Genomic DNA, 25,837 nt, shown 5'->3' on the forward strand with positions numbered 1-25,837 from the left:
TCCACATGTATTGGATCTTTATCTGCTTTATGTGTATACAAACCTGTGCTTCAGCAGCTCATGGAGTCCTCAAAAAACAAGGCTGCAGAATGCACCAGTCAGCTGCTGGGACACAAACTAGAGTGATCTGGCTGATTCAACCCTGGGCTAAATACATAGGACTGTTCACTTACTGAGCTCCTGACATGCAGTGTGGTTCTGTGGCTGTATTGTGCAGGTTAAGTCATAAAAGGTAGATTTAGCCTGTTTTAGGATGTGTGAATATTCTTACAAAACATGTGACTTGACTGAAGAGTGACAAGCACCAAATCACCTGATCAGCACGGACTTGTGTATCCAACAATATCCTGTTGCTAAAGAGGGATGCTACGTCAGATTCAGGAGAGCCAAACGATCCAAAGATTCAAAGACCAGGTGGGGTGGGGGGACATCATGCATCCATACACAGCAGTAGGAGGAGAGCAAATGTGCTTTGTCACCGATGTCTGTTTTCCGCAGTAGCTTTCATCAGAGCTTTTAGCAGCATGAATGAGCATCAAACCGCAAGCAGAGCACTGTGCCTTACTGTGAGTTCGCCTCCCAGATTCACAGGCCCTGGCCCACACACATCCAATATGGTTGATAAGGATGAAAGAGTTTGTGTTGAGGTTGCACTATGCTCCAGATGTTGTGAGGCTGCTGTTATAGTGTTTTCTAGGACCCTGTTATTCCTTACACATTCTATTTGTCCACATTTTCATTTCCTTTGTAGCTTAACTTTAAGCCTTTTATTTTGGCTTTGTGCTCGTCACTCCAGTTCTTTCAAATGTATCTCCTCCTTTCTTCTCTCCTTGTAACCGTGGTGCTTCACTTCTGTTTGATCCTCTCCACCATCTCTGGACTGAGCCTCATTTTTAGCCAGGTCTGATTCGTGCTGTACTCGCTTTGAATCAGACGACGGTAGTTGAGCACATGTCAGACATTTCCTAGATGGAGTGTGTTCAGTGCATATTTGAGTACTCTTAAGATTGTTCAGCAGGTCCAGTAACATCAAATTCCAGGTACACACTCCAAATTTTTTTATGTGTTATGTCTTTTGCCAATGTGTGCTGTGTGTAGTCTGCCATTTCCCTGTAACCTTTTTCTTACCTTACCTTTTCTGACCACATCACACATCACCTACAGTACAGCCCGGCAGGGTGTTGCAACATTTGAGGACTGGTTGTAATGGAGAAAAATGTATTGTGGCAAAGCTTAGGCTTTAGGCTGCTTTGTTTCCTGCTGATTGATTCATATTCTTTAACAGCTTTTCTTAGTTCGTACTTTGCACTGACGTAGTTGATCTCAACGCTGCTCTAACCCGATCACTCAAACACAGCCGTTTGACTAAATGGTGAGATTCATCCCCGCTTCTGTACTCTTTAATGATGAGTGTGATATGTTCTCATGAATGTCTGGAAAGCAAATGAGTAACCAATGAAGATGGCGATGGTGTAAAGTGTGATATACTGTATGTACCTAAGGGAACACAGTTTGGCTGTTATGATGCTTCTGACCAAGGGTTGCACTTGTTGACCCTGACCACTAGAGGGGCGCGTGACTAAACAGCCTCAAAGCGGAGCACTCTGAATAAGATGTTTTCATGTTCACATTTGTGCTGTTTCATTTAATGAGTTTAAATTATTATTTTTGAAGAACTGTTAATTCTATTCTGATTGTTTCACAGCTATGTTTGTTTGCTTTTGTTTCCTTTGCGTGAAATTCAAACTTGATTTGGGCTTTAAAAGGAGATTTGTGTGGAAGACAATCGAATGGCAGCGGTGTGGATTTCTTTTTCTTTTCTATCTTTGGCACTAGGAGAGAGACAGGTATCTCATGTATCTTGATTTAATTGGTTGTAATTGTGCACCAGGGGCCAGTTTTCCATTTGCAAGTTAATAAATACAGTTTGCAATGTGTGAAGAGGAAATGTACAATGACAAATTCAGTACAAGCAGATGTTAGTGCATTAAAAAAAAAACTGCAGGCCTACAGGCAGTGACAGGTCTGTAGCACAGTGTGCTGAGATTTTAAGTCGCCTGTTTGACCAGAGTGAGCCTCAAAGAGGAGCCACTGAGTTCTCTGCAGATAAAGATGAGAACTGTGTGTTTCTCATCAATTGTAAACCTCCCTTAAAGTGGATTTAAATAGTTTTAGTTGAACTGCGGATATCATTGGTTTCTCTAAAATCTAAAATACACCAGACACCAGAAATGACCATTTCCTAAAATACATATTTTTACATTGTCACATTTAACTAATGTAATGTTTTATGCACTTAGCAAATTATATCATCGGTCAACACTTTCACACATTAGTAAAATGACTTGTGGCTAAAGATGAAGTCTCAGTAACAACCATGGTTGCGATGAGGAACACCTAGCAGACGACTGATCTCAAACTCAGTAAAGACTCGTGTTGTTGCGTCTGTGTATCTCTGCTCCACATTTCTCATCCTGCTTTTTTGCACTTTTTGTTTGCTTTTCCCCTGTGATGGTCCTCAAGAACGTCAAACAGCGCTGAGAAGGAAACACGTTTGTTCACGTCTGCCTAAGTATGTGAAAGCTGTTTGTTTTTAATTACTTGATTTATTTTTATTTTTTCTTTCATTGCACAGGCAGCAGCTCTCAGCTTGTGCAGTGTGTGGGGAGGTTTGTGAGGTGTGCTGTGTGTGGGTGAGACACACATACACACACAGCACACCGATGTCTTCTTGTCCACTGAAGAAGGTTAGCGGTGTACGTCATGCATTTCAAGAAAAAGAGATACAAGCAGTGCTACAAATGGAAACTCATTAATCATTATTAATAAAAACTATTTAAATTGTTCATCTGGGCTCCGACTGGGCAACTTTTTAATAGTGTGTGTGTGTGATGTCAGTTTGCCTTGTTCAGCCAAGTTAAGTATCCAGATTGACGTAAAAATGTGAAACATGTTGGCAGAATCTTGATACATGATACATGAAAAGAAATATTTCAACAGCATCTTTTTAGCTTTTTAGAAAAAAATGTATTAGTATAGCACAGAATGTTTTATTTTTTTAACCATGTGACTTCTGTTGAGCAAACACAACTCCCTCCCTCCAAACCAAGTTCAATCAGTCCTAATTTTAGCAGTGTAAAGCTAAACCTCAGCCTCAGCAAGGCTCAGAAATACAGGTTAGAGTTTAATCTGTAGTAATTGTAGTAATCAATTGTTAACATTTAGTTTTATTTACCAGGTCAACTGATAACATACATTTTAATTGGGCTTTTTGTGGGGATTAAGAGGAAATTGTCAGTGAACCACAATGTGTGACATTGTGTTGGAAGGAAACCACGTATTATCAAGACAGATATTGAAACTGGAACCTAAAGGAGAATTTTACTGAGTCTAATTCACAGAAAGTTATGACTGGTTTCTCTTGAAACCTGACTAAGGTCACAGCGTTGACGACCACCGTTGTGTCTTCATTTTTTGGCAGTGGTACCAGTAAAGCAGCGTTGGGTCCCTCTAAGCTTCTGCTTCCTTTTTAGTTTGGGACCAGGTCTTGTGAAAGCACTGCGTGAGATGTGTGAGGACACCACATGAGATTCAGCTGATGCTCATAAACCACAGGCAGCATATATTCCTGTATGTATGGTTAAAGTGTTTTCGAAGCACACATCTTCAACACTCGGCCTCTGTTCCCTGATCCGTAGCGATGATTGGCCAACGTCTAGGTGGGTGGATCAGGAGAAGAGCAAACATTGCCACATTTCCCTCTCTGTACATGTCTGTTGACTGCCTGCAGTTCACTTCAGGCTCCCGTCAGATACCGACCTTTCAGCTCCAGCTTCGTTTCTCCTTGCAACCATGAGGACCACTGCAGTTGCCGCTGTCATGGTGATGTTGTGCGGGATGACGGTGCACGCAAAAGTAAAGCCACAGAAAGATTTCAACCTGCAAAGGGTAAGGTGGACGGATATGTACACACAGAATCAGCTTTGAGTGTGATTTGTTGGGCTGGAGAGGGGAGCTGCTCTATGTGTGAGAGAACAGTATGTTCTGGTGTGTGTGTGTGTGTGTGTGTGTGTGTCATCAAAGTCTGAGAAGAACTATTCAGTTGATGATCTAAGGGAAACTTGTAAATCCTTATTTCCCTGGTTTTGTCACACACACACACAGGTGAAGGGGTCATTTTGACACTTCCCATAGTAAAAAGTTGACAGGTATTATTTGTTTCCTGTGGCTAATTTTACTGGATTTATCTGGGTAGCATTTTTAAGATCTGAATCAAAGGTCAGACTGTTCCAGGTGTTTAGATGTTTCCTCTTGATTCAGTCCCCCCATCTGGTCTGAATTTTACTAAGTCTATATACGAGGACCTGCAACATGGTACAAATACACCTCTTGTTCTCATTTGTTCTATAGGTTTTCTGTGTTCATGCACAGAGAGAATCCCTCTGCTTCTTTAATTTGTTATATTGATTTATTTATTTTATTAATAAGCCACATGTGTTGTTTAATAATAATCACTCACTGAACATGATTTCATGACCAAGATTTGTTGTGATCACCACATTTATGTCACGTTTCCTGACACATGTTGACCATAAGGTTAAGATAAAAATATATCACCCAAACTGTGAACCTTTAACATGTAAACCTGCATTTCTGTGCCTGTGTGTGTGTGTGTGTGTGTGTGTTTTTAGTTTGCAGGGAAATGGTACCGTGTGGGCCTGGCCTATGACTCTCCACGTTTTGTCCCCTACAGAGACAAAGTGAAGGCCTCGATGGGTATCGTCGCACCACTGCCAGACGGCGACGTTAACCTCACAATGTGGGACGCCACGTGAGTCTGTGTGTCAGTGTGATGTGCGAGTACGGGCTACAGAAATATACACAGAGGACAGGACAGAATAAAGCACATGCACGAGTCAAAGAAGAGAGGGGGACAGGAATGAGGCAGCTTTGGACATGATAAATAGACACTGTGTTTTCTCTGTGTGCTTCAGACCTTTCGGTTGTCTCACTAAGATGTACCAGTATGAAAAGACCAACGTATCCGGACAGTTCACCTACTTCAGCACAAGTACGTCTCTGCTCACCTCCAAACATGGAAATGACAGTATTTTATACACACACACACACACACACATCTTATACACACCTACATTTCCCTTTGGGGATGAATAAAGTTGATCTTATCTGGTTCTTTTACTGCATTCAGCCCACAACATGGTGAAGGACATCACGGTGGTCGAGACAAACTACACCGACTACGCTCTGGTTCTCAAACACAAGGTGTTTAACAGAGAATACACACAGGTGGCACTTTACGGTGAGACACCCACGTGCGCACACACACACACTCCGCCATTTTTTACTTTTCATCAGTACTGTCCGTCCACACGTGTCTCTGTACTTACTTGCAGGTCGCACTCAGAGAGTCAAGAACGATGTGATTCAGAAGTTTAAAACGTTTGCTTTGTCCCGGGGTCTTTCCAGAGAGTCTATTCTGACTCCACCTCCAGCAGGTAAACATCTTCACATCTACCCACAGCAAACAGAAAACATACTGTACACACGCTAATAATGTGAAGTTTCCTAATTCCTGTCTATTTGTTTTACTGACCAACAGAGAACTGTCCACCTGCAGTATCTGGACAGTAGGTGTGCTTCTTCTTTTTGAAATATGTGAAAAACTGTATTTTGTAGATTTGGGAGATGTGTGACAAACGTGTAAATGACTTCCTGTTGTTTTCTCTAGATCAGCTGCAGCAGTCATCATCAATGTGGCCACAGATCTGATAACTAGAAATTCAAATGTGTAAATCCTCTCGTCTGAAGCGTTTTAGTTCATTTTCACAGTTCTGCTTTCCTGACACAAATAAATAACCAATATTGACCTCAAGACTGTGTGTGTTTGTCTGTGTGTGTTCCTGTTTAAGATCAATGATAGACCTTATTTAAGTATTTTTTTACCTATTAACATAGGCTGACACTATTTTTGAATGATTTTATTTTTTAATCACCAGATATTTTACAAAAAACCTGCTGGCTTCTGTCAAATTATTTAATGTGAAGTCATATATAATATATATATGATATAATATGGATTTTTAGACCTGTTAGCGATACTCATGTACGGTGATTAAATACCATTTAAGGTACTTTGACTTTAAAGAGATGTACACATTGATGCAAGAATATTTAAGACCCAACAACATGATATTACCCTGAAAGGCTGATCGGCACAATAGATGTAGAGATTTTTAGACTTTATTAACAGGTAAAATCAGTCATTGTTTGCATTTAGGCTGCGTAAACATACGCATTGTTCACACATATCTGGAGGAGTAACAGTGTATTACTGATTATGTGAATGGAAGCTGTGACAGATCTCAACGCTGCCTTTTCCATCCTAATTACTAGTGATTAAACTCTGACATGTATTGATCGGTTGTTTGTTTTAGCTTCAGATTCTGAAGTCCACTCAGTCATTGCTGATTAACTGGACCAAAACAACACACTAAGACACACAAAGGCAGCTGAAGATATATTCAGAACTTTGCTCTCGTCGTATTTGTGGAAGAGATTTAGCAAAACCAAAATTCCCAGTAAATCACTTTGACCCACTGCATCTGGCAGGAGGGACTGGGGCAGAGCCAGTGCACAGACGGGATGAAGAGAGCAGTGAGTCTGGGGTCTCTGCTGGTCCTGGGGTCAGCCTGGATCATTCAGGGGCTCCACGTTAGCCCAGAAACTCTTACTAACCTCACTCAGGATGACTTCGATCTGGGCCGGGTGAGTTGCTCGCAACAGTTTTGTTCATTTGTTTCATTTATTTGTGCCATTTAAAAGAACAACTTGAAATCTGTGATGTCATATGCGTTTTTGTGTCTCATGCTAACAACATACCTAACGCACTTTACACAAATTAAACTAGTTCAATTAAAAAAAACAAAAACAATGCATGCACATGCAAATTCAATTTTTCGGTAATGTGAATAGTTCTGTGTTTTCTGTGTTCCTTTCAGTTCATGGGGCAGTGGTATGAAGTAGCAGTGGTTTCCACCTGTCCCCACTACATGAGGCGCAAGCAGGGGGAGCCCGTCATTGTTGCACTGGAGCTGCAACATGTCGCATCTGAGCAAAACTTCACCATGACAGCTACAGCTTTCAGGTCAGATTCACACCAGTGGCAACATACACAGATTGAAACATGGTCAACTCAGTGTAACGTGGGTGTGTGTGTGTGTCTGCAGGAATGGCACATGCAAGCAGACGTCCACAGTTTATAATTTGACTGATCTTCCAGGACATTTCTTCCATCACATTGCCAGTATGTTCCATCATCTCCTCTTCTTTTTAAAATCTAATTATACATCCTGTAACTTCAAACCATGTTCAATATTAAATAACTGCTTTGCATCTGTCATGCTCTTTTTTAATGTAGGGTTTAGCGCAGATGTTTATTCCTACGTGAGTCGTACCAACTATGACGAGTACGCAATGATGCTCCTGCTGAGTACAGAGAAGCCATCGGGGAAAAAAGCTACAACAGTGAAGCTCTACAGTGAGAGACCCTTCTTTAATCTGTCACTGCATCAACACAGTGTTTTTATAACAGCAAAGACTTAGAAAAATAGGGAAATGTTTGTTTGTTTGTTTGTTTGTTTTTTAATTTAAAATGCTGACCAGTCTGTTTAACACATGTTCTGCTCTCTCGAGGTCGAACTGTGGATGTGAGTCCTGCTGTGCTGGACAACTTCAAAACTCTGGTCAGACAACATGACATAAGTGACGACACTATCATCATCAATCAGAACAAAGGTGTGACAGTGAGACTGCATTAATAAGAAGTATCAGTGTTGCACTTTGTCAAACAAATTACGTTTTCATTACTTTTCTTTTCTTGAACATTGTCTCCACAAAAAAAAAAAAAAAAAAAACCTGTCAACTTCACTGTCTTCCCAGGTGAGTGTGCTCCCAGTCTGCAGGAGACAGGAGACACTCAGCCTCAGGTACATACTGTACTTCACACAGTACTACCTTGAATCTGTACCTGTTTCAAGACTCATCATTTACTTGTTATGGGTCTATCCTTCAGATTTCTATGACCAAAGAGTCAAAAGGAAATGTGGTGCCACCTGTTTGACCAGGTGAGTGAACAGGACACTGTATGACCGTCATATCACGTCATCTGGAGTTTTTTCTTTGATTTGCAAAAATATTCTCCACCTATAACACATAGAACATAGTTCGTATCCACACAGTACACACATCACATAGCTGAAGTGTTGAGGACCATTGTTTACCTGTGTGCACACATATATTAAAGGTAAACAAGTTCCATTTCTATTTCTGTATTCATACATATTTGTGTTCTGTTACAGGGTGAGATCATGTGGATAAACTGAAGAGATGGATCCTCACTTGAACACCAGTCAATCCTGAGACTGTGAAAGCATCAACTTCCTTCAAACAGCTGTTTTATTAGCAATGATTTCTTATGGACACAGCTTATTATGAAGTATTATGTTACTATATCACTAGTAGTGCTGCATCGTATTTGTAAATGTTTATCATGTTCTATTGATTTGTAATGTAGGTGCTTTGCAAATAAAGTGATTTGGTGTTTATCTGAGTGCATTTGACCTCTCACATACACAAAATACCAAATAATGTCAATAGAGAACTAAGACATTAGTTTGTTCAATTCTGAATTTACCTCGAGGTACAAACTTCCACAGAAACAGCAGCAATTTAATGCATATCCACAATTCGTAGATGTTACTGATTAGTTTCTCTGATCATGACACATATTGATGTTCTGATGTTGATATTTAACTGGTCAGCTGTTCAGACAAGTCAGAACACAGAGTGACAGACAGAGAAGCCGAACTTTGCTCCCTTACTTGTTTGTTTTTTTTTTTTTACCAGGCAGTGGGATTGTGTACACGATGGGGACATAGCACACAGGTTAGTGCCCTGTCAGCTCTGAGGAGTGAATAGTGGGTGGATGAAACCGTGAGGTAAAAAGGTCACCTGTTCCTGGGATTCTGTGTCTCAGGCTTCAGTCCTCTCAGAGACAAGCGGACCAACAGGCTGATAGGATGCTAAAAGCGGTGATTCTGGTTCCCCTGCTGGTCCTGGGATTGACCTGGACCCTTCAGGCGCTCCCTGTGCTCTCAGATCCTCTCTACCCCACGCAGGAGAACTTTGATCTGACCCGGGTCAGTAAATATGTTCTGCATTCTTGCCTTTTGTTCTTTTTTTTTAATTCTTAACATGTAATAGTCTATGTGATTACTACAGCGTTGAAAGTGTTACATACAAGATATGTGTATGAGTACAAGTGAAAAAGTAAGGGTTACATTGAGTATGTAAATTAAGGTCCAGCGTCTTCTCCCCCTTTTTTTTTTATTGTGAAAATCATTCTACTGTCCTGTAAACTGCAGAGAGCTGAGAGTTGTCTCTTCCTAACAGTTTTTGGGAACATGGCGGGACGTTGCTGTGGCGAGTTCGTGCCCCCATCTGCAGCGTCACAGGGGAGACGCGGCCATTGGTAAACTGGTGCTGCAGAGAGGCACCACAGAGAGCAAACTCAAGATGACGCGAACCTCACTCAGGTAAGTACCACAAGTGCGAAGTCCAGTATTCCTGATCAATAAGAACAGTTTTATTAGTTTAGGGCAGAAAAAATGAGGCCAATTAATTTGAAAAGCATCAGAAAATTGACTATTTCTATAATTAAGGGGCCAAAAATCAATCAGTCAGATTCTATTTTTTTCCAAACATACACAGGACATCTATAAAAAAAGTCTGTGACACTGTCTGCAGTCATATCAGCACACCCTCACCATGTGCATGTTTTCTGTGTATGTGTGCAGACACGGAACATGTAAAGAGATCTCAGGGGATTATGAGTTAACCACCACACCAGGGCGATTTTCCTACCATGTTGCGAGTACGTATCTCTCTTTCTCTGTCCCTCTGTATAATCTTGCAGTGGGTCACCTCTCTTTTTAGATCATATGGTCCACAAGGTTTTTCCAGGTAGCAGATTATATCTCGCTTTTCCTTTCAACAGAGTGGGGGGCCGACGTGGATGCTTACGTGGTTCACACGAACTACAATGAGTATGCAATAGTGATAATGAGCAAACAGAAATCATCAGGGCAGAAGAGCACCTCAGTTAAACTTTACAGTAAGTACAAACACACTTTTTAAAAGTGTGTATAGGTTGTAGAACCTCCTCAAGTCTAACGTTTAATATATATAATTCAAGATTAAATGAATAAAATGACAGATACATTAAGAGATAATCTTTTTAAATTGAATTAAAGTGCTTTACATAGTGGGCTGAGCATGTTCAAATCTTAGTTTGCGTCTGCTTCATCTAAATTAGCCTGTCCTCCTCAGGTCGGACAATGACTGTGAGACCGACTGTGATGGAAGACTTCAAAACTCTGGTCAGAGAGCAGGGAATGAGCGACGACACTATAATCATCAAGCAGAACAAAGGTTAACACAGATTATCACACACATACTTGCACTGGCATGTTCATGAAACAGTTCAGATCTTCGTTAAGCCAAGAGTCATAAAAAAAACATAACGCAAAGCAACATGATAACACAAAGGCAGTGAACAGATGACTTATTGATATGTTTGTGTTTGAACTCGGTGCAGGTGATTGTGTTCCTGGACAGCAGGTGGCTGAACCAACAAGTCAGCCTGAGCCTCAGGTACCACAAATACATCAGTTACATTGTTAGTGATGAATTTTAACATTGTTGTTAACATCTGGACAAACACGCTGTCTAATAATAATGTTAAAATACCTGCAATAGAAAAAACATAATAAATCATTGTAATGTAAAAACGTCCATTTGTCAATCTATTACAGTGGAGCTGCAATCTGCGTTGCAAAAATGATGCATCGTGAACGAGTAAATTCATTTCTAAGATGCAACATATGATCAATGTGGTGCTGAAACAAAACGTTACAGAACATATGTTGCTGTCACGTTTGAGGATATTAGGAATTTCAGCCTATGCGTCTTTGTGTCTCTATTTTTGTGGCTGCGAAACAGCGTGTGAGGAGAAATGCGGTTCCTTCTCTGGCTCCTGCAGATGTGGAGGGTTCTGGAGATGATACACCTCTTTTCAACGGAACTGGTAGGAGAACAGCTCACACGGCCTAACCTGACGCGTTCACATATAAATGTAAATTATGATTTAATAATAAAAAAGTGAGGATCACATATTTTGATTGTGATTTGTCTCTCGTCCTTCTCACTCTGTAGAGGCCTGTAAAGCAGCACCAGATACCGGACCATGTTTTGGGCTAAAGCATCGTTACTTCTACAACTCTTCCTCAATGAGCTGTGAACAGTTTAAGTATGGAGGGTGTCTGGGCAACCAGAACAACTTTATGAATGAGAAAGAGTGTCTGCAGAGATGTCGCACGGAGGGTGAGGAGCCATCCATGAGCCACAACTAAGTCAAACTGCCTGTCGTGATATGTGTGTGTATGTGTGGGCAGGAGAAGACATAGAGCAAGGGAAATACATACCAACGACTACACTGCACTCTTTTTCTCTCCAGCTGTGTGCCGCCTGCCCATGGTGGCCCAACCCTGCACAGGTCAACCACCCATCTGGGCCTTTGACTCCACCGCTGGTTTGTGCGTGGCCTACAAACCAGGCTTCTGTCAGGCCAACGGCAACAAGTTCTACAGCAAGGCCGAGTGCGAGGAGTACTGCGGAGTGGTGAAAGAAGGTGACGAATTAGCAAACAGAAACACAAGAGGGCTACAACTCTAATCATTTATTTCCACACACAGATTAAAATATATGTATATTTAAATATTTCTCTCTTTTGCAGAGGAGGAGCTCCTAAAGACAAACTGAGCTGAGGAAACATGGCTGCTCGTCTGAATTCAGGACAGAGCAACGCAAGCTGACAAAGCATCTCATTAGAAATATGATTGTGTCTCAGCGCATTCATCTCATCATTGTAACACTATCGTGATCATCTGTATTTAGTTCAATACAAAAATCATCACAGAAGAAGTAGTTGCTACATTAGTGGTGGCTAAAGTAGAACCCAATAAAAAACTACAAAAGAATAATACAGTGCAGGTGGTGTTCATATGAAATAAAAAATACTTTCTTTGTATGTAGTTTTTTTTTTTTTTTTTTAGTTAAAAAACTTATATTATTTATATCGTTATTATTTTATAGTATACAAGACATCACTATAATTTCTGAATAAGTACCAACAGCTGTGAAAATGATAAGATAGGCAGGAATAATTTTTTTATTTTTTTTATTTATTTTTTTTATTTAAGTGATTGTTAAGTGATTAATTTTAAATGTGGGAGGAAACCGGAGGCCTCGGAGTAAACCCACACCACCTCAGCAGCCACTGTGCAAGCTCACTGCAGTGAGGTCACACAGATGGCCCCTGTGGTGGTCCTGAACACTCAAACTCTGGGCATCCCCCGCCTCATATTTGTGAATGAGGCAGGGGACACCCAGAGCCCGAGCGCAGAACTGGGGGGCGTCTAGGTGTAGTTTAACCTAGACGACCCCCAGTCCTGTGTGTGAAGGGGCTGGAGATGACTTTACACACACTGGAGAAGAACCTGCAGATGGTGTTTCTTTTTTTCAGGGACTTCATAAAGTGGTGTGTGAAACAGCTGGCGATGAAGTGGACGTCCAGTGTTTCCAGCCCGCACATTGCAGCCACGGTCGTAGGGCCACCCTTCCAATGTTCGCACAGGTCTTTGTAAATGGCCTTGTCCAGGTGTTTAAACATGTCGGAAGTGAAGTTAAAATCGTCGTATTGTGCTGGACAGATTGCCCAAACACTTTCAAAGAGACGATCTACGATCATCTCACCTTTCTGAATGTCGATTCTTGCTTCCTTCAGTACCCGTGTGACCAGCTTACATACGATGACCCTGACAGACGCCTTCTTCCTTTCAATCTTCTGTCTTCTTTCTTCTTCTAACTCGGCAATGATCTTTTGAGATGCCGATGCAGTTGCTGAAGCATCCTCCACAGTGAGTGATGTCACCCTGTCACTGTGGGCGTCAGCCTGGGTGTTCATCCACCACCTCATCAGGCCAACGAAGCGCCCCACTTTCTCCTTTATGTAGGTGTTTATCATAGCACGTGGTGGACTCACCAACACGTTAATGGGACCAGAGGTTGTTGAACATTTTTCTGGGGTAAATCTCATCCCATCTGCATACTCTGACAGGACATCGCTGACGTTGTTTGTGAGTGCTTGTGCTCTATCAGTGGAAAAGTCTTCTAGGCAGAAAGACTCATTCACCACACCCTGTGTTTCCTGTGAGTGAAGGAGGGAGTCAACACTAGCCAGTAAAGGCTGCACCGACTGCGTCCCTTTAACCGTGGGGCCGTCGAAGAAGGTGCTCTTCAGCTCTGCCATGATGCGATAAATTGATGACCTGGCAACCTGATTTGCAAAGAAGGTCTTGATCTTGCTTCCAACTTTGCTCAGATTCAATTTGGACGATGCTTTTCCTGCAGCACTGCTGTCTTCCGTGCTCTGCACGCTTTCAACAATCACCTCAGCAATCTCATCTGCAACAACTCTGATCTCCTGTAGAGAACCAGACTCCAGCAGCTCATATTCAGGGTCTGACACATCAGCCAGAAGAGGTTCAGTGATGTCACTGGCCTCCTTCCTGAGAATGTTCTGCACCACTTCTGATGTTGTGGCTACAAGTCTGTCTCTATCTTCGACTGATGTCACTGAGCTGTTTTCCTGGTGTTCTGGTTTTGCAAATGTCTCTTTGTCATGTTTGTCTTCAATGTCATTACTGATGATCTGCACAGGGCTAAAAACTCTTCTCTGTCTACATGGTGTAGATCTGCGCTGTGCTGTCATCTTACCTTTAAACTCCTTGATAACTTGGCAGGCGTGATAAACCATGGCGTTCAGTCTGAGTGGGGAGGTGTCCTGCACGTTGACTACAATCTCTGCTGTGTCTTCTCTTGCAGAGAGGACAGAGTTGACACTTTCTGTCACCTGTTTAACGACGAGGCTCGTCAGGGGCTCCAGGTTCGCACTGCAAACGGCCTCGTTAACATGTAAAATCTCTGCAAAGGTTCGAGCAAGTGTGTCCCCCAGGAGGGACAACACCCGGTCCTCGGACACGGCTACAGCAGACCGCTCAACAGTCCTGACCACGGACTGGGTCAACGAAATCACCAGGTCCAGGAGGATTTCTGCCAAAATGGTTTTGGTGGCATCATCCGCTGAATCCAGTTTCAACACATCCAGCTGCTCCGGCGTTATCTTGCTGAAAAACGAGTCCACCCAGGGGCGTAACTCCAGCGTCGCCTGTTGGGATCTTCCGACCATCTTGACGAGTGCTTGAAATCTCTTTCTTCAAATCTGTTCCACGAACTAACTCAGTGTAAAAGATGCCAGCAAAGCTTCACCGGACCTTCCTTAAAACCTCGGGTCACGCGTCATTCGAGGGAGCCTTTGTGACGTCACGCATCAAAGGCAAAAGAGGAGATCAAAGTCCCGACAGCGTCGGTAGCAACTGTTGCTATGCACGTTGTCGTCAGCTGTTGTTTTCTAAAATATCACATCTGTGCACATCTGTGTGAATTTCAATAAACCTCAGCTGAGATCAGACCAACAGTGACACCAGATCAACTCATTATTGAAGGATTTAGTCAGTGTTTTTTAGTCTAACATCGATTTTTCATCAGGTTTCAATTGAATTTTAATGATAAATAACATTAAGTTAGTTCAACTTTAATCCTACAGGTATTAACAGTAAGAGCGCAGCCAGCAGGGGGCGGTATTGCTCTATGTACACATGATAAGAAGTTCCCACAATGTCAGTCACATACACACACATTTATTTTATAAGAGTCACAAACTGCACAGCAACACCTTCCACATTCCTGTGTCATTAGCTCTCCTGCTTAAAATTTTAACTCCTTCCTCACTGATTATGTTTGTTTCGCTTTTCAGCAAATTGGTTATTTGGTGCTTTCTCTTTCTGTCTTTCTCTGTCTCTTTCTCCCTCCTGCGAAGGAGCCAGGCTTCCTGTTCTTACTTCCCAGAGTTCCCGGCTGCTGGCAGTAAAATGCTGGGAATATCCGGAGAGGAAGGAGAAGTGACATCACAGCGGTGACCTTCCGTACCAGGCCATATCACCTGGTGGTGCAGGGAGGACAGCTACCAAACAAGTGCAAACACTCACACGGACACGTACATATCTCGCTTTCAACACATGCTGCACATTCGCTGGAACAAAGCTATTGACACACTGCTTTCCAGGAGAAGGGAGAGAGTGAGAGAGGGAAACGTCTCTGCAAGTTCCCACGAAGAGAGAGAGGAAGTGAGATAACTTCAGTCGGTCATGCAGAAAACCTTCCAGTACCTTTGCATAGACAGGCTGAGCTAACCACATATTTGACAGTGAAATTCCCACCTCGCTTCAGCACGTTGCTCACACCAGCTGAAGAGCCCTGCCTGTGTTTCCAGTTGTTGTGCAGTCAACCTGTGTCAGCAGACCCAACTCGCAGATGAGGCGTATGGGAATATATATACACACAAAGAACATGTGGCCGGTAGTGGAGGCAATTTGTGTGTTTTTGAAGTTTCATTATTTAGTGGCACAGACACAACAAACAGAGTGATGGACAAAATCAAAAAACAAGAGTGACGAGGTGAGGCTGATGTCCCTAAAAGCCACATCAGAAGGGGGGCGGTGGGGTCAATGGGGGTGAGGAAGGAGAGGAAGAGGGTGAGGTAGAGACAGAGTGTGTGTGGTGGAGACGTCATTATACAGGATGACAAAAGAAGGAGGGATTCTCTGGTCAGCTGCTGCCGCTGCTGCCACTGACTATTGTCTTGCCAACAGAGGACCCCCCCCCCCACACACACACACACACACACACACACACATACGCTCACACAAAGACACACAGTGCTCTCTCATCTTGTGTTGGACATCACTTTCTTTCCTTCTTCAAGTTCAACTCTGATTACATGGCCGACCAACTTGCAACCCCCCCACCTCCTCCTCCCCAACATTTAAAGACCCCGCCAACCCCCCTCCCCCTCGACCCCAGCTGTGTCATCTGAGTGTTTTCAGTACGTCTGAGATCTAACAGATGTTTGCTCCGAAACACAGACTGCAGACAAACTGCAAAGAAATGTAAGTTTGACGAAAAGCAAGAAATTCACACTCAGCCTGACCGAGCGTTACGTAAGTGGGAGTGAGGCCGTTTACACAGAAAGTCGTTTATTAGGAACAGATTTCTCTCTTTGTAATAGATGGCCTCTTCTGAATGAAACATTTGTTAACAATTGATTGAACTTAGTGTTTGCACCCAATAAAATCTCGTCATGCTATTGGCGGAGAGATGATCTAAAATAAAAAAACTTATTCCAAGAATGAAAACTTGATGAGTCCATGACATTTTCTGCTCGTGCACACGGATACTAAATTACCCCCGATCGACTGAGCTCAAGAATATCCAACCCTCTGCTGCCTCTCTGCACAGTGTGCGATGCCCTGACCCATTCTGCTTTGATTGACCTCTCTTTGACTCTCTCTCTCACACAGACACACACACATACAGGCGCACGCACACGACAAATGACCACTCAGTGACACTCACAGACAGACAGACAGACACAATAGGAAACCCAGGACATTCCTTTCCCCAGGTGGCACAAAGGACGTCACCAGATCAATAGCCTAATGGGCTGACGATCATCATTAACCCCTGACGAGTGTGAATTCCTCCCCAGAGCAGCCAGACTATTGTGTGGCTACTGTATGATTGTATACAGACTATTGTGTAAGGGGTTTTCTTCGATCATGTGGAGCTGGTTAACTGCCGGATGAAAGGTCTAATTTAGGGCACGAGATGGTGACAACATGTTTGGATGTTAAAGGACAAATGGCAATGCGCCACAAATAAGTGACAGACACAGAGGTTTTAACTTTATCCTGGAAACTAGTTCAACAAGTGCTGGTTCCTCATTATTAATTTGCAGAACACAGATTAACTCAAAGGTTTAACCAATGGCTCATAAGAACACTGCTTGTGAGGGACATATCGGATAGTTCAGATGCAATGTGCTGGTGAGACATTAGGCTCCTAGAGGTAACATCACATAGGTTTGAAAGTTTGCATAAGAGACAGCTATGAATGATATTTGATCTATTTCCAGACACCATCCAACAATATTTCCTCCCACTACATCTCCCTCATCCTCACTTCCACCCTCCACCCCAACAGCCCTCAGCTGCAGCACGAGCTGCCTTATCCCCCAACACTTCTTCCCTCTTTCTCCCCCAGGCCTCCACTCCAACCCCACTGAGTCCCTATAGCGGTGTGTGTGCGTGTGTGTGTGTGTGTGTGTGTGTCTGTGTGTGTTAGGAGGGCTGGTGGTGGGAGGACAATGGGCAGTAAGGGGGCTGACTGAATAGGGCCATTGAGTCTGCTCAGCCAAACAGAAAAGCATCTCCCATCTCACTTCAAAACCCACAGTTTCACTCTGTACAACCAGGCCTTTATTCTCCATAATTACTCCTTGACACACATGTATACACACATCCATGCACATACATATACATGCACAGATGCATATAAATATATATTGTGATGAAAGTTTTTTTTTTTTTTGCACAAATCCTAACAATAACTTATTATTGACACATAAACAGCTCGGCTGTATAAAACACTAGGTCTTTAAGCATGTTTAAGAAATTATAGTGCTGTATAATTGTAAACAGCTGTTTTAAGGAGGATACATTCATTTACTTTAGGTCCTCTACATATTTTCCCATAAAGAATGCAAATTGTTATGGTGGGCCCTTCCTTTGTTATTACATTCAGGATTGGTGGGAAATACACAGTCATCGTGGCAGTAAGTGAGGGGTGGGGAACCCCAGTTCCTTGAGAGACGCTGTCCTGCTTGTTTTCCAAACATCCCTCCTCTCACTGCTGATTACCTGGATCAAGTGTGTTTGATAAATCAGAAGCTAGAAGATACCAGTTCACTTTGTCTTCCCTAACTCCCCCCTCATCTGCGATGGTATCTTCCAGCTTCTGATTGACTGAACACCTTATCCAGGTAATCAGCTGTGGGTAGGGCAGAGATATTTGGAAAAACAAGAAGGACAGTGGCACTTGAGGACCAAAGTTCCCCACCCCTGCAGTAAGCAAAGGGCAAAATTACATTACATAACACTGAACTATGTTTGGCAATGAATAAAAAGTTTTGCATGTGTTCACTCATGTTTTGTACTGTGGTGATGGGGGTTACCCCATATCTGAAATATTAAAAAATGTATTATATGTTTTATATATTCATTGTATCTACCTGAATACCCGGGATGTGTACCCAGCCGCCAGTGAAAGAAATAATTCAGCCACTTTATATAGATTTAATTTCTAAACCCATTTTCATAGAATTAGTGCTGCAACAGCTGTGTCACAGTATGTGTTAACAACCTAATTCACTGTAAGCCCTTTAACAAGGACTGTTATTATTACCAGCCGGTCAGACAAAGGCAGCAGGCCTTGACAGAGAAAGTGCCATCGCAGAGTGAAGTATCACGGACAGTTTTTGTCATTGTTACACTGGGCCGTTTAAACTCCACTGAGCTTGTTAGCCTAGATCCAGCATTGCGGCCGACCCGTTCATTGTGCGTCCAGCACACTGAATCATTGTGAAGGAGGATAATCTACGACATGGTAACTGGTGCACCCCATCATGCAACACATGAGGAGAGCAGGGTTTGGTTATGGATGGGTGTCGGGGTTGATCCATTACATTTAATTTCATCTATCAGTGTAGCTATCTGTCTATACAAACGCTGCTATCCTCCTTCTCCCCAGCCGGTCTCTGTGTTGGAATGGCATCACATCTCTCTCTCACACACACACACACACACACACACACACACACAAATCAACAAAAGGCGAAGGCAGCAGGAGATGTGGTGCTGGATCTGTGCATGTGTGGACTGGGTCTGGTTGATTGGGTGAGCTGGAGGCTTGAAGCTCCATATGGGCACCCCATCAGCAGTATCTCCCCTCCCTCCCCTTGCAAACAGGCAGATGTCAAATGGGACGTGCCTCCCCAATGGGGCACAGGGTCACGCTGCACAGGGCTAAAAAACAGAACAGGAGGGACAGAGAGAAAGACACATTTATTCCTGCCAAATGCCTCCAACCCCCTCCCTAAAACACACCAGAAGAGATGTGTACACATGCTACCAGAAAAAAAAGCTGTTGACACAAACATGCCAACACACAGCCATCGGCTCGGTGCATAGCATTACAGGCAGCGACAAACAAACAGCAGATGTCTTATATGTAACTTCAAAAGTTGCACATCAAACACTGATTCACTTCAAATTACTTTCCCATAGAAGCAAAAAAAGAAATACTATTATGTGAATTTAATCTGTGTATAACCACTTTGCAGCTACTTTATAGGTGTAATGTAAGAAAAACACAACCTTCCCACATTCCCGTGGTCAGTACGACAACTCTCCTGATAATGGCAATGGAAATGGGAATTTATTGATTTATAGATCTTATCAAGTTCATTGGTTTGTGTCATTGGCTGTGCATGTCATTTCATTGCATAACAATGAATAAATAAATCATCATCATATGTAACCTGTTTTTAGTGCAGGTCTTATTAAAGTGAATGACACATGTGGTATCAGCCCATATAGTTCTAACAATTAGGGATTACACACAATATTAAAAAAAAACACATTTAACATATTGGTAAATATATAAACTGTGAGAAATTGGTATTAAAATATAGATATTTAGTTTTTTAAAGCATGTGTAGGTAACCTGTCAACCTAAATGTATTGAACATACAGTTCAGCTAATCAACAACTGTTCTATTGAACATTATAACTTTCATGATGTTGTTGTTTATTGTTGACTGTAGTATTAGCTTATCAGTTGTATTGAAACGAATCTAGTAAACTGATCACTAAGTGTACTTAATTTAAATTACTCTGATTTGTGTGTGTGAAGCATGCATGTCTCTCATGTGTCTGGAAATGGAGATGCAACTCGACTCAAGGCCAGGTGTCAGTGTGTGTGTGTGTGTGTGTGTGTGTGTGTGTGTGTGTGTGTGTGTGTGTGGAGGTATGGGCTGAAGTCCTGAACAAAGCAGGGGAATGGACACACACACACACACACACACACAGGCTGTTCTCTGTGTTTCGAGCCCTGAATGGCTACGCCCGCAGGGCAGGAGTAAGGTTACTTTACATACTGCACTTACAGCTCCCTTTACCACTGGGGTATAAAATGGATTTGAATGAGAAAGAGGGGAACAGAGGGGTGGAAGGAGGGGGGGGGGGGGGTGCGAAGGTGGAGGAGGAGGGTTGGGGGACTCCCTTTGTGTAACAGGAGGTCTGCTGCTGCTCTGGCATGGCTATGGAGATGCAGGAGCAGGGTCACTCTCCCTGCTCTCCCTCCCTCTGTCCCTTTACTATAGGATGGCTGCGCTGTCCCTCCTCCTCATCCCTCCATCCGTCCCTTCCTCCCTATTAGCATAGCAGCTGCCTGATACAGGGCGTAGGGTGGGGAATGGCCAGGTTGCTGTGTGCATATGTGTGTGAGGGTGTTTTGTAGAGGGAGGGATGTTAGAGGGGAGGTTGGAGAGGGAGGGGGGTCCAGTCAATGGCGGTCCGTCTGGCTGGTGAATAGCAGCTAAAGCAGGCCCCCGCAAACTAGACAAAGGAGCCAGGAGGGAGGGGATGGGGTCGGGGTGTGTGTGAGGGAAATGGAGGGAGGGAGGGGTGGAAGAATGAGGCAGTGAATGGAGCGCCTTGTCACTAGTGCTATGGAAAGAAGCACAGAATGAACTGGAAGAATGAAAAGAAAAGTTCAAAAAGGAGCGGAGGGCAAGGAAAAGACCGGCCCGACCACCTGTCTCTCTCTCTCTCTCTCTCTCTCTCTCTCTCCCCCTCGCGCTCTCTAGCTTTAAATGTTTTACTCCCCTTCTTAATCACGGCCAGACTTTAGGGAGGAGGGTGACAGACATGTTTTTATTTTCAGAGAGAAAGTGCAGTATCAGCAGGATTTAAAGCTCACTGTCACCAGCGCCACTGACTCTGTGCTGTTGTGGACCGTGGTTTACGCCACTGTGTGCTCAATTCTGTGACGTGACACTCCTCCAGAAAAGTTAGGAGCAAAGAATGGATGCCCAGAAAATGTGCTGAATGAGACTCGGGGACATTTATGATTATCGACACAAGGAAGAGATGTTGTTGCCAAGACAACAGCTAAACAGGATGCTGTCACTGATGTCCTGACAGATATACATATTGTGTTTCATGCTAAAATATTTTAAAATGCAGTAACAAGACATTTTATTTTTACTAATTTATGTTATTAAATCGTGTTTCACTGTTTTTCCCACATTAGTAAAATATAAAGAAGCACAGATATAGCACTACAGAAGACACTCGCTTTGCTTGTTTATTGCCTTTTTCCCACCTGCTCTAAGTCAGGTCACTTCTCAAACAGACCCACCGTACACTTTGCCCAACACCAAACAACAAACACAGTGAAGCATATATCAGCTTCGCAGCCAGATATTTAAATAAGATGTTGGTGGAGATCAAAAGTTCAGTTAAAAGAAGAGTGGATTTAGGATTTTGTCTGGTGGACACAAACACAACTCTACGAGCAAATGTTCATCATGTCAGCTTCATGAGAGGAGGACAATATGAAAATGTTGCTGTGGTCTAAATACCAACATTAAACGTACAGTATGTCTCATTTACTGATATTGTCAACTAGAGTCACTCTGACCACATCTTTAAGAACAATATCTCAGGCAGACAGACTGCAGTAATTCTGCTGCAGTACAACACACATGCCAGCACTGCTAGTTTCATCTAAAAGCCCTGCACACCCAGCCAGGTATTTTCCATGACTCTGACTGATTAGCCAGGTGGAAGCCGAGTAGAGCGATGCTGGAAAATGGAAATCAACAAACTAAGAACAGCAACATTGTACATTGTCATTCTAACGGTGCAAAACTAACATCAGGTCAAGGAGATGTCAGTCGAGTGCAGTTTAAATACGCCCACGATGTCCTGAGAAGAGCAAAGCCAACAGCTCCTGTAGCTGACATCGTGCCAGGGAAAGTCAAGCAGCACACAGAAAAGTCTCATAGTATTTAGTTCGTGTACTCTGCATAATCTCGTGAAGACAAATGGTGCTGCAAGCTAGTTTCATCGAACCAACCCCAGGTCACTTCAACAGCAGGCGTCATGTGAAGTGAAACAAGAATAAAAATAATGACAACACATTGCGAAAGTTGATTCAAGACACCGGGAAGACTGTTAAACGTTTCTCTAAGTTCCTCTTATGTAACCACTTTGCATTAAATATAAAACAGACCTCATTCAAACGAGCAGTATTTTTTTTTACATTATTACTCAATCAAACAGCAATCATGTCAATCCCAGGGCACTTTGAGGAAGTTACATAGAGGATCTCCCAGTCAAAGCTCACCTCTTTGTACACAAGTTGAACAGGGACTGTTATAAAATGCGGAATTTGGTGTTGCGAAACCAGTCGAATAACTTTTTATGCATATCACAAGACATTCAGTGAAGCGTGTGTCTTACACATTAAATGTAACCCTTCACACGAGGGCTGTAAGCATAAATATGAATATCTTATGAGCCACTGAACAAGGGGTTTTGAATAGAGCCTGGCCATAATATCACAGATGCACTCGACTGTAGCTGCTGTAACATCAACCAACCAACATTATTTAAGTTTGTCCATGAAATACAAAATATGCCAACATGTCCTGTTCACTCTTCTAATTAGGTGGTTTTGATGCTGCTCCCTTAGGTTTTCTGGACAATTCCCCAAACACTGATCTGATTTTCCCCACGGACTTCTCTGTAAAATTCCAAGATGCCTTATGTTGTCTGGCTCGCTAAAGCAAGCTGAACCATGCAAAGGCCAGACCAAGACAAGCAAGGAAAGCCAAAGCACATGAAGAACCTATTAGGGGGCCTAGCAGCCAGCAGCAACCCTGGGAGGCCAGCCAACTCAGTGTGTGAACAATGGGAACTCAGCTCAACAAAAACATCCTGCAGAAGTGAGAGACGGGGAGGGAGAGAGGGAGGATAGGACATGTGAGCAGCAAGCCAGATAGGCTGTTCAGCCTGCCACGGTATCAAAACACAGAGGGGCTGGAGTTTAAGGAGCTAACTTTCCTGGTGTTGAGTTTGTTTCTGACAAAGAAATGCACCAGGTCAGCGCACTTGATGTGGTCAGTGCAGAACATTTGAGCTGAGGTCGCAGATGGTTCAGCAGCAGCTCAGACACCAAGTTTAACACTTGCTCTAACAATAGCATGAACCTTCACTTCACTTCTCCTTAATTTCACCTGGAATTTCAATGTAAAAGAAAACAAAAAACTCTCAAACCACAACCGTTTAACCATTTCCATCACATCTGCAATTCGCTTTGCTCAAACCTTCGCAGTTGACTGCAGGCCGACACCCAGTAAATGTTGCAACATGAACAGGTCTGACATGTGGAAAGATGTATTGTCGTGTCGCTTTTCCCACGACCCTCCCACAGCCGTGCAATATCAGTTGCAACTCAGCATTTCAATGAAATGGGGAGAGCATGACTCAATCAATGGTCTCATTTAAAACAAATAGGTGTGTTCTCCACAACAACATCTTGGGCTTGTTTTATCAGTGCTACAAGTACAATGAAGGGGAAAGCTAAACTTCGCAGCATAGGAAATACTTTTCCATGTGTAACATAAAGGTCATATTATTGTTACAGAATGTACACATGAACATTGTGTTTCTTAACCTTTTTGGCTGCAAATGAGTCAGAGCGCTGCAGTTTTTCCCCTTTTAGCCTTTTTTTTGACTTACTCAGAATGAATTGTAAGCGGTTAACAGTTCAACTGGCCATTTCATGCATCATTACAGGGGATGTAAAAGTACATATTTCACAAGAACCACAGACGCACACATAAAAAAAGTAAAGCATGAATAGATTTTCCTCCTGTACAACAGCAGATTCTGGACTGGGAACTGATGGTAGTGTTTTAGAATCAGAGCGATTCAGCCTAGATGAAATAGTTTATAAGTGAAAAGAGCAGAAATAATGAGTGCAAGACATATACAAGGATATGCAAAAGCAAAGCGCGAGAGGCACAAGCAGGGTGACAGCAGGGAGCTGAATTGTGCTGCTAAGCTTCAGCCTTAATCATTAGAAAGAGAGCACAAGAGAAGAGTGTGTGTTGGAAAGTTTTTGAGTGTGTGTGGGTAACATAAAACCAGCTCTCCCACAAAACACACACGGGAGGGGACCCTTCTTTAAACTGAGCCTACCCACAATGCACCGGGCTCTTTTATCCCAGCAGTGAAAGGATGAGGCCAGATGAATGACAAAAGGAGAGAATGGGGATCTGGGTTGGGCCCGGCTTGGAAGACAGGGAGGGAAAGGAGAGAGATGGGGGTGGTGGTGGTGGTGGTGGTGGTGGTGGTGGGAGGGAAGAATATATGCATACACAGAACATTTCAGTTTAATGATTTCTTTACTGGCTTGTACACAAACGTACAAAAATAATACAGCACTCATCTCCACATGACATCTCGTCATCATCACAGTGTTACAAACGTTCGAAAACAAAAAAGGATACAAACAAACAAACAAACAAAAAAAAATCTAAATTAAAAATCAAACATAATGGAACATCTGCATCACTCATGAAAATTCAGCTGTTTCCTCTTACTTGAAATGAAGCAAGACCAGAAACATGACTTGGTCCAAAGAAGTCAGCACTTTTTTTTTCTTTTTCCAAAAAAAAAAAAAAAAAACATCTCACTCATGTACACCAATCCGGCAGCTGGCTCCTTACGTCATAAATGTTATGACCCTGGTAAGCCAAACAACCACACAACCGTGCAATTTTTAATCATGTTACAATGATCTTACCATCAAATGTATTATTCCCCTTTAAAAAAAACAGGAAGACAGCACTCAAAAGAAAGTGCCCCTAGATATCATCAGCGCTGATATATATATCCATATGTATATATACATACACCCAATCACAGAGATACACGCATCTTTGTTAAAAAAAAAACATCATGTTTTTTCCACAAAGTAACACACACATTAGGACAATTATCACCTGGAGCATATATTTATACAATAGTATTTTGTTGTGTTTGTTTCTTTTTTCTATTCAGAAAAATGTAATTGTTGACACATAAAAGCCAACTTTTCAACAACAGTCATCAGTGCAATATTCAAAAAAGAATAAAAAAAAAAAAGAAAAGAAAAACATCAAGTTTAAGACAAGTGATGCATATTTCATTTGTTGCCTGATATCAATCTATGCCTTGATGTAGTGGATCTAACGTTTCACTTACTTGTGGTTGTTTCGGGTTTTAAAATTGGGAAGTTGTATTGGTGAATGACTGTTTAACAGTACAGCAACACTGGGCCATATGAGAAGCACACACACACACACACACGTTTCAATTTAAAAAAAACACACACATGCACGCACTCTCTCAACGGCTTCTCATGAGGTCAACCAGTGCTGCTGTGAAGATTTTAAACTGTTGGCCACTTGAGCAGTAGGCTTTAAAAAAATAATAATAACATCAACTTTAACCAAAAAAAAAAAAAAAAGAAACATACAAGCAGCATTGATACAAATGTTAGGGTGCCATGACTTTCAAAATGCAGCAGGCAAATTTATGAAACCAAATTCTTTTTTTTTTTTCTTTTC

General features: G+C 42.5%; 3 protein-coding genes across 5 annotated transcripts; all 3 read left to right on the forward strand.

The window, feature by feature from the left end:
* Positions 1-3,775: 3,775 nt before the first annotated feature.
* Positions 3,776-5,893, forward strand: ptgdsa (prostaglandin D2 synthase a). 3 transcript variants are annotated; one of them, XM_026339044.1, is made up of 7 exons: positions 3,776-3,948; positions 4,692-4,831; positions 4,995-5,071; positions 5,210-5,320; positions 5,415-5,516; positions 5,621-5,652; positions 5,750-5,893. In XM_026339044.1, the coding sequence occupies exons 1-6, from the start codon at positions 3,853-3,855 to the stop codon at positions 5,650-5,652; spliced, it is 558 nt and encodes a 185-aa protein (XP_026194829.1). In that variant the 5' UTR covers positions 3,776-3,852; the 3' UTR covers positions 5,750-5,893. The 3 variants fall into 3 exon arrangements, with proteins under 3 accessions (XP_026194829.1, XP_026194830.1, XP_026194828.1); XM_026339045.1 differs by having other exon boundaries at positions 5,755-5,893; XM_026339043.1 differs by having other exon boundaries at positions 5,621-5,648.
* A 601-nt stretch (positions 5,894-6,494) lies between these two features.
* Positions 6,495-8,624, forward strand: LOC113148684 (protein AMBP-like). Its single transcript, XM_026340467.1, has 8 exons — positions 6,495-6,786; positions 7,020-7,165; positions 7,248-7,324; positions 7,439-7,558; positions 7,714-7,815; positions 7,960-8,006; positions 8,093-8,144; positions 8,379-8,624. Exons 1-7 carry the CDS (start codon positions 6,664-6,666, stop codon positions 8,138-8,140), a joined length of 663 nt encoding a protein of 220 aa, XP_026196252.1. The 5' UTR covers positions 6,495-6,663; the 3' UTR covers positions 8,141-8,144; positions 8,379-8,624.
* Positions 8,625-8,972: 348 nt separating this feature from the next.
* On the forward strand, positions 8,973-12,119 carry LOC113148683 (protein AMBP-like). The gene is made up of 10 exons (XM_026340466.1): positions 8,973-9,218; positions 9,472-9,614; positions 9,876-9,952; positions 10,076-10,192; positions 10,408-10,509; positions 10,676-10,731; positions 11,080-11,164; positions 11,293-11,460; positions 11,594-11,767; positions 11,873-12,119. Exons 1-10 carry the CDS (start codon positions 9,099-9,101, stop codon positions 11,896-11,898), a joined length of 1,068 nt encoding a protein of 355 aa, XP_026196251.1. The 5' UTR covers positions 8,973-9,098; the 3' UTR covers positions 11,899-12,119.
* The last annotated feature ends 13,718 nt before the right edge of the window (positions 12,120-25,837 follow it).

The sequence above is a fragment of the Anabas testudineus genome, chromosome 22, assembly GCF_900324465.2.
Source record: "Anabas testudineus chromosome 22, fAnaTes1.2, whole genome shotgun sequence".
In the NCBI taxonomy this organism is placed as follows: domain Eukaryota; kingdom Metazoa; phylum Chordata; class Actinopteri; order Anabantiformes; family Anabantidae; genus Anabas; species Anabas testudineus.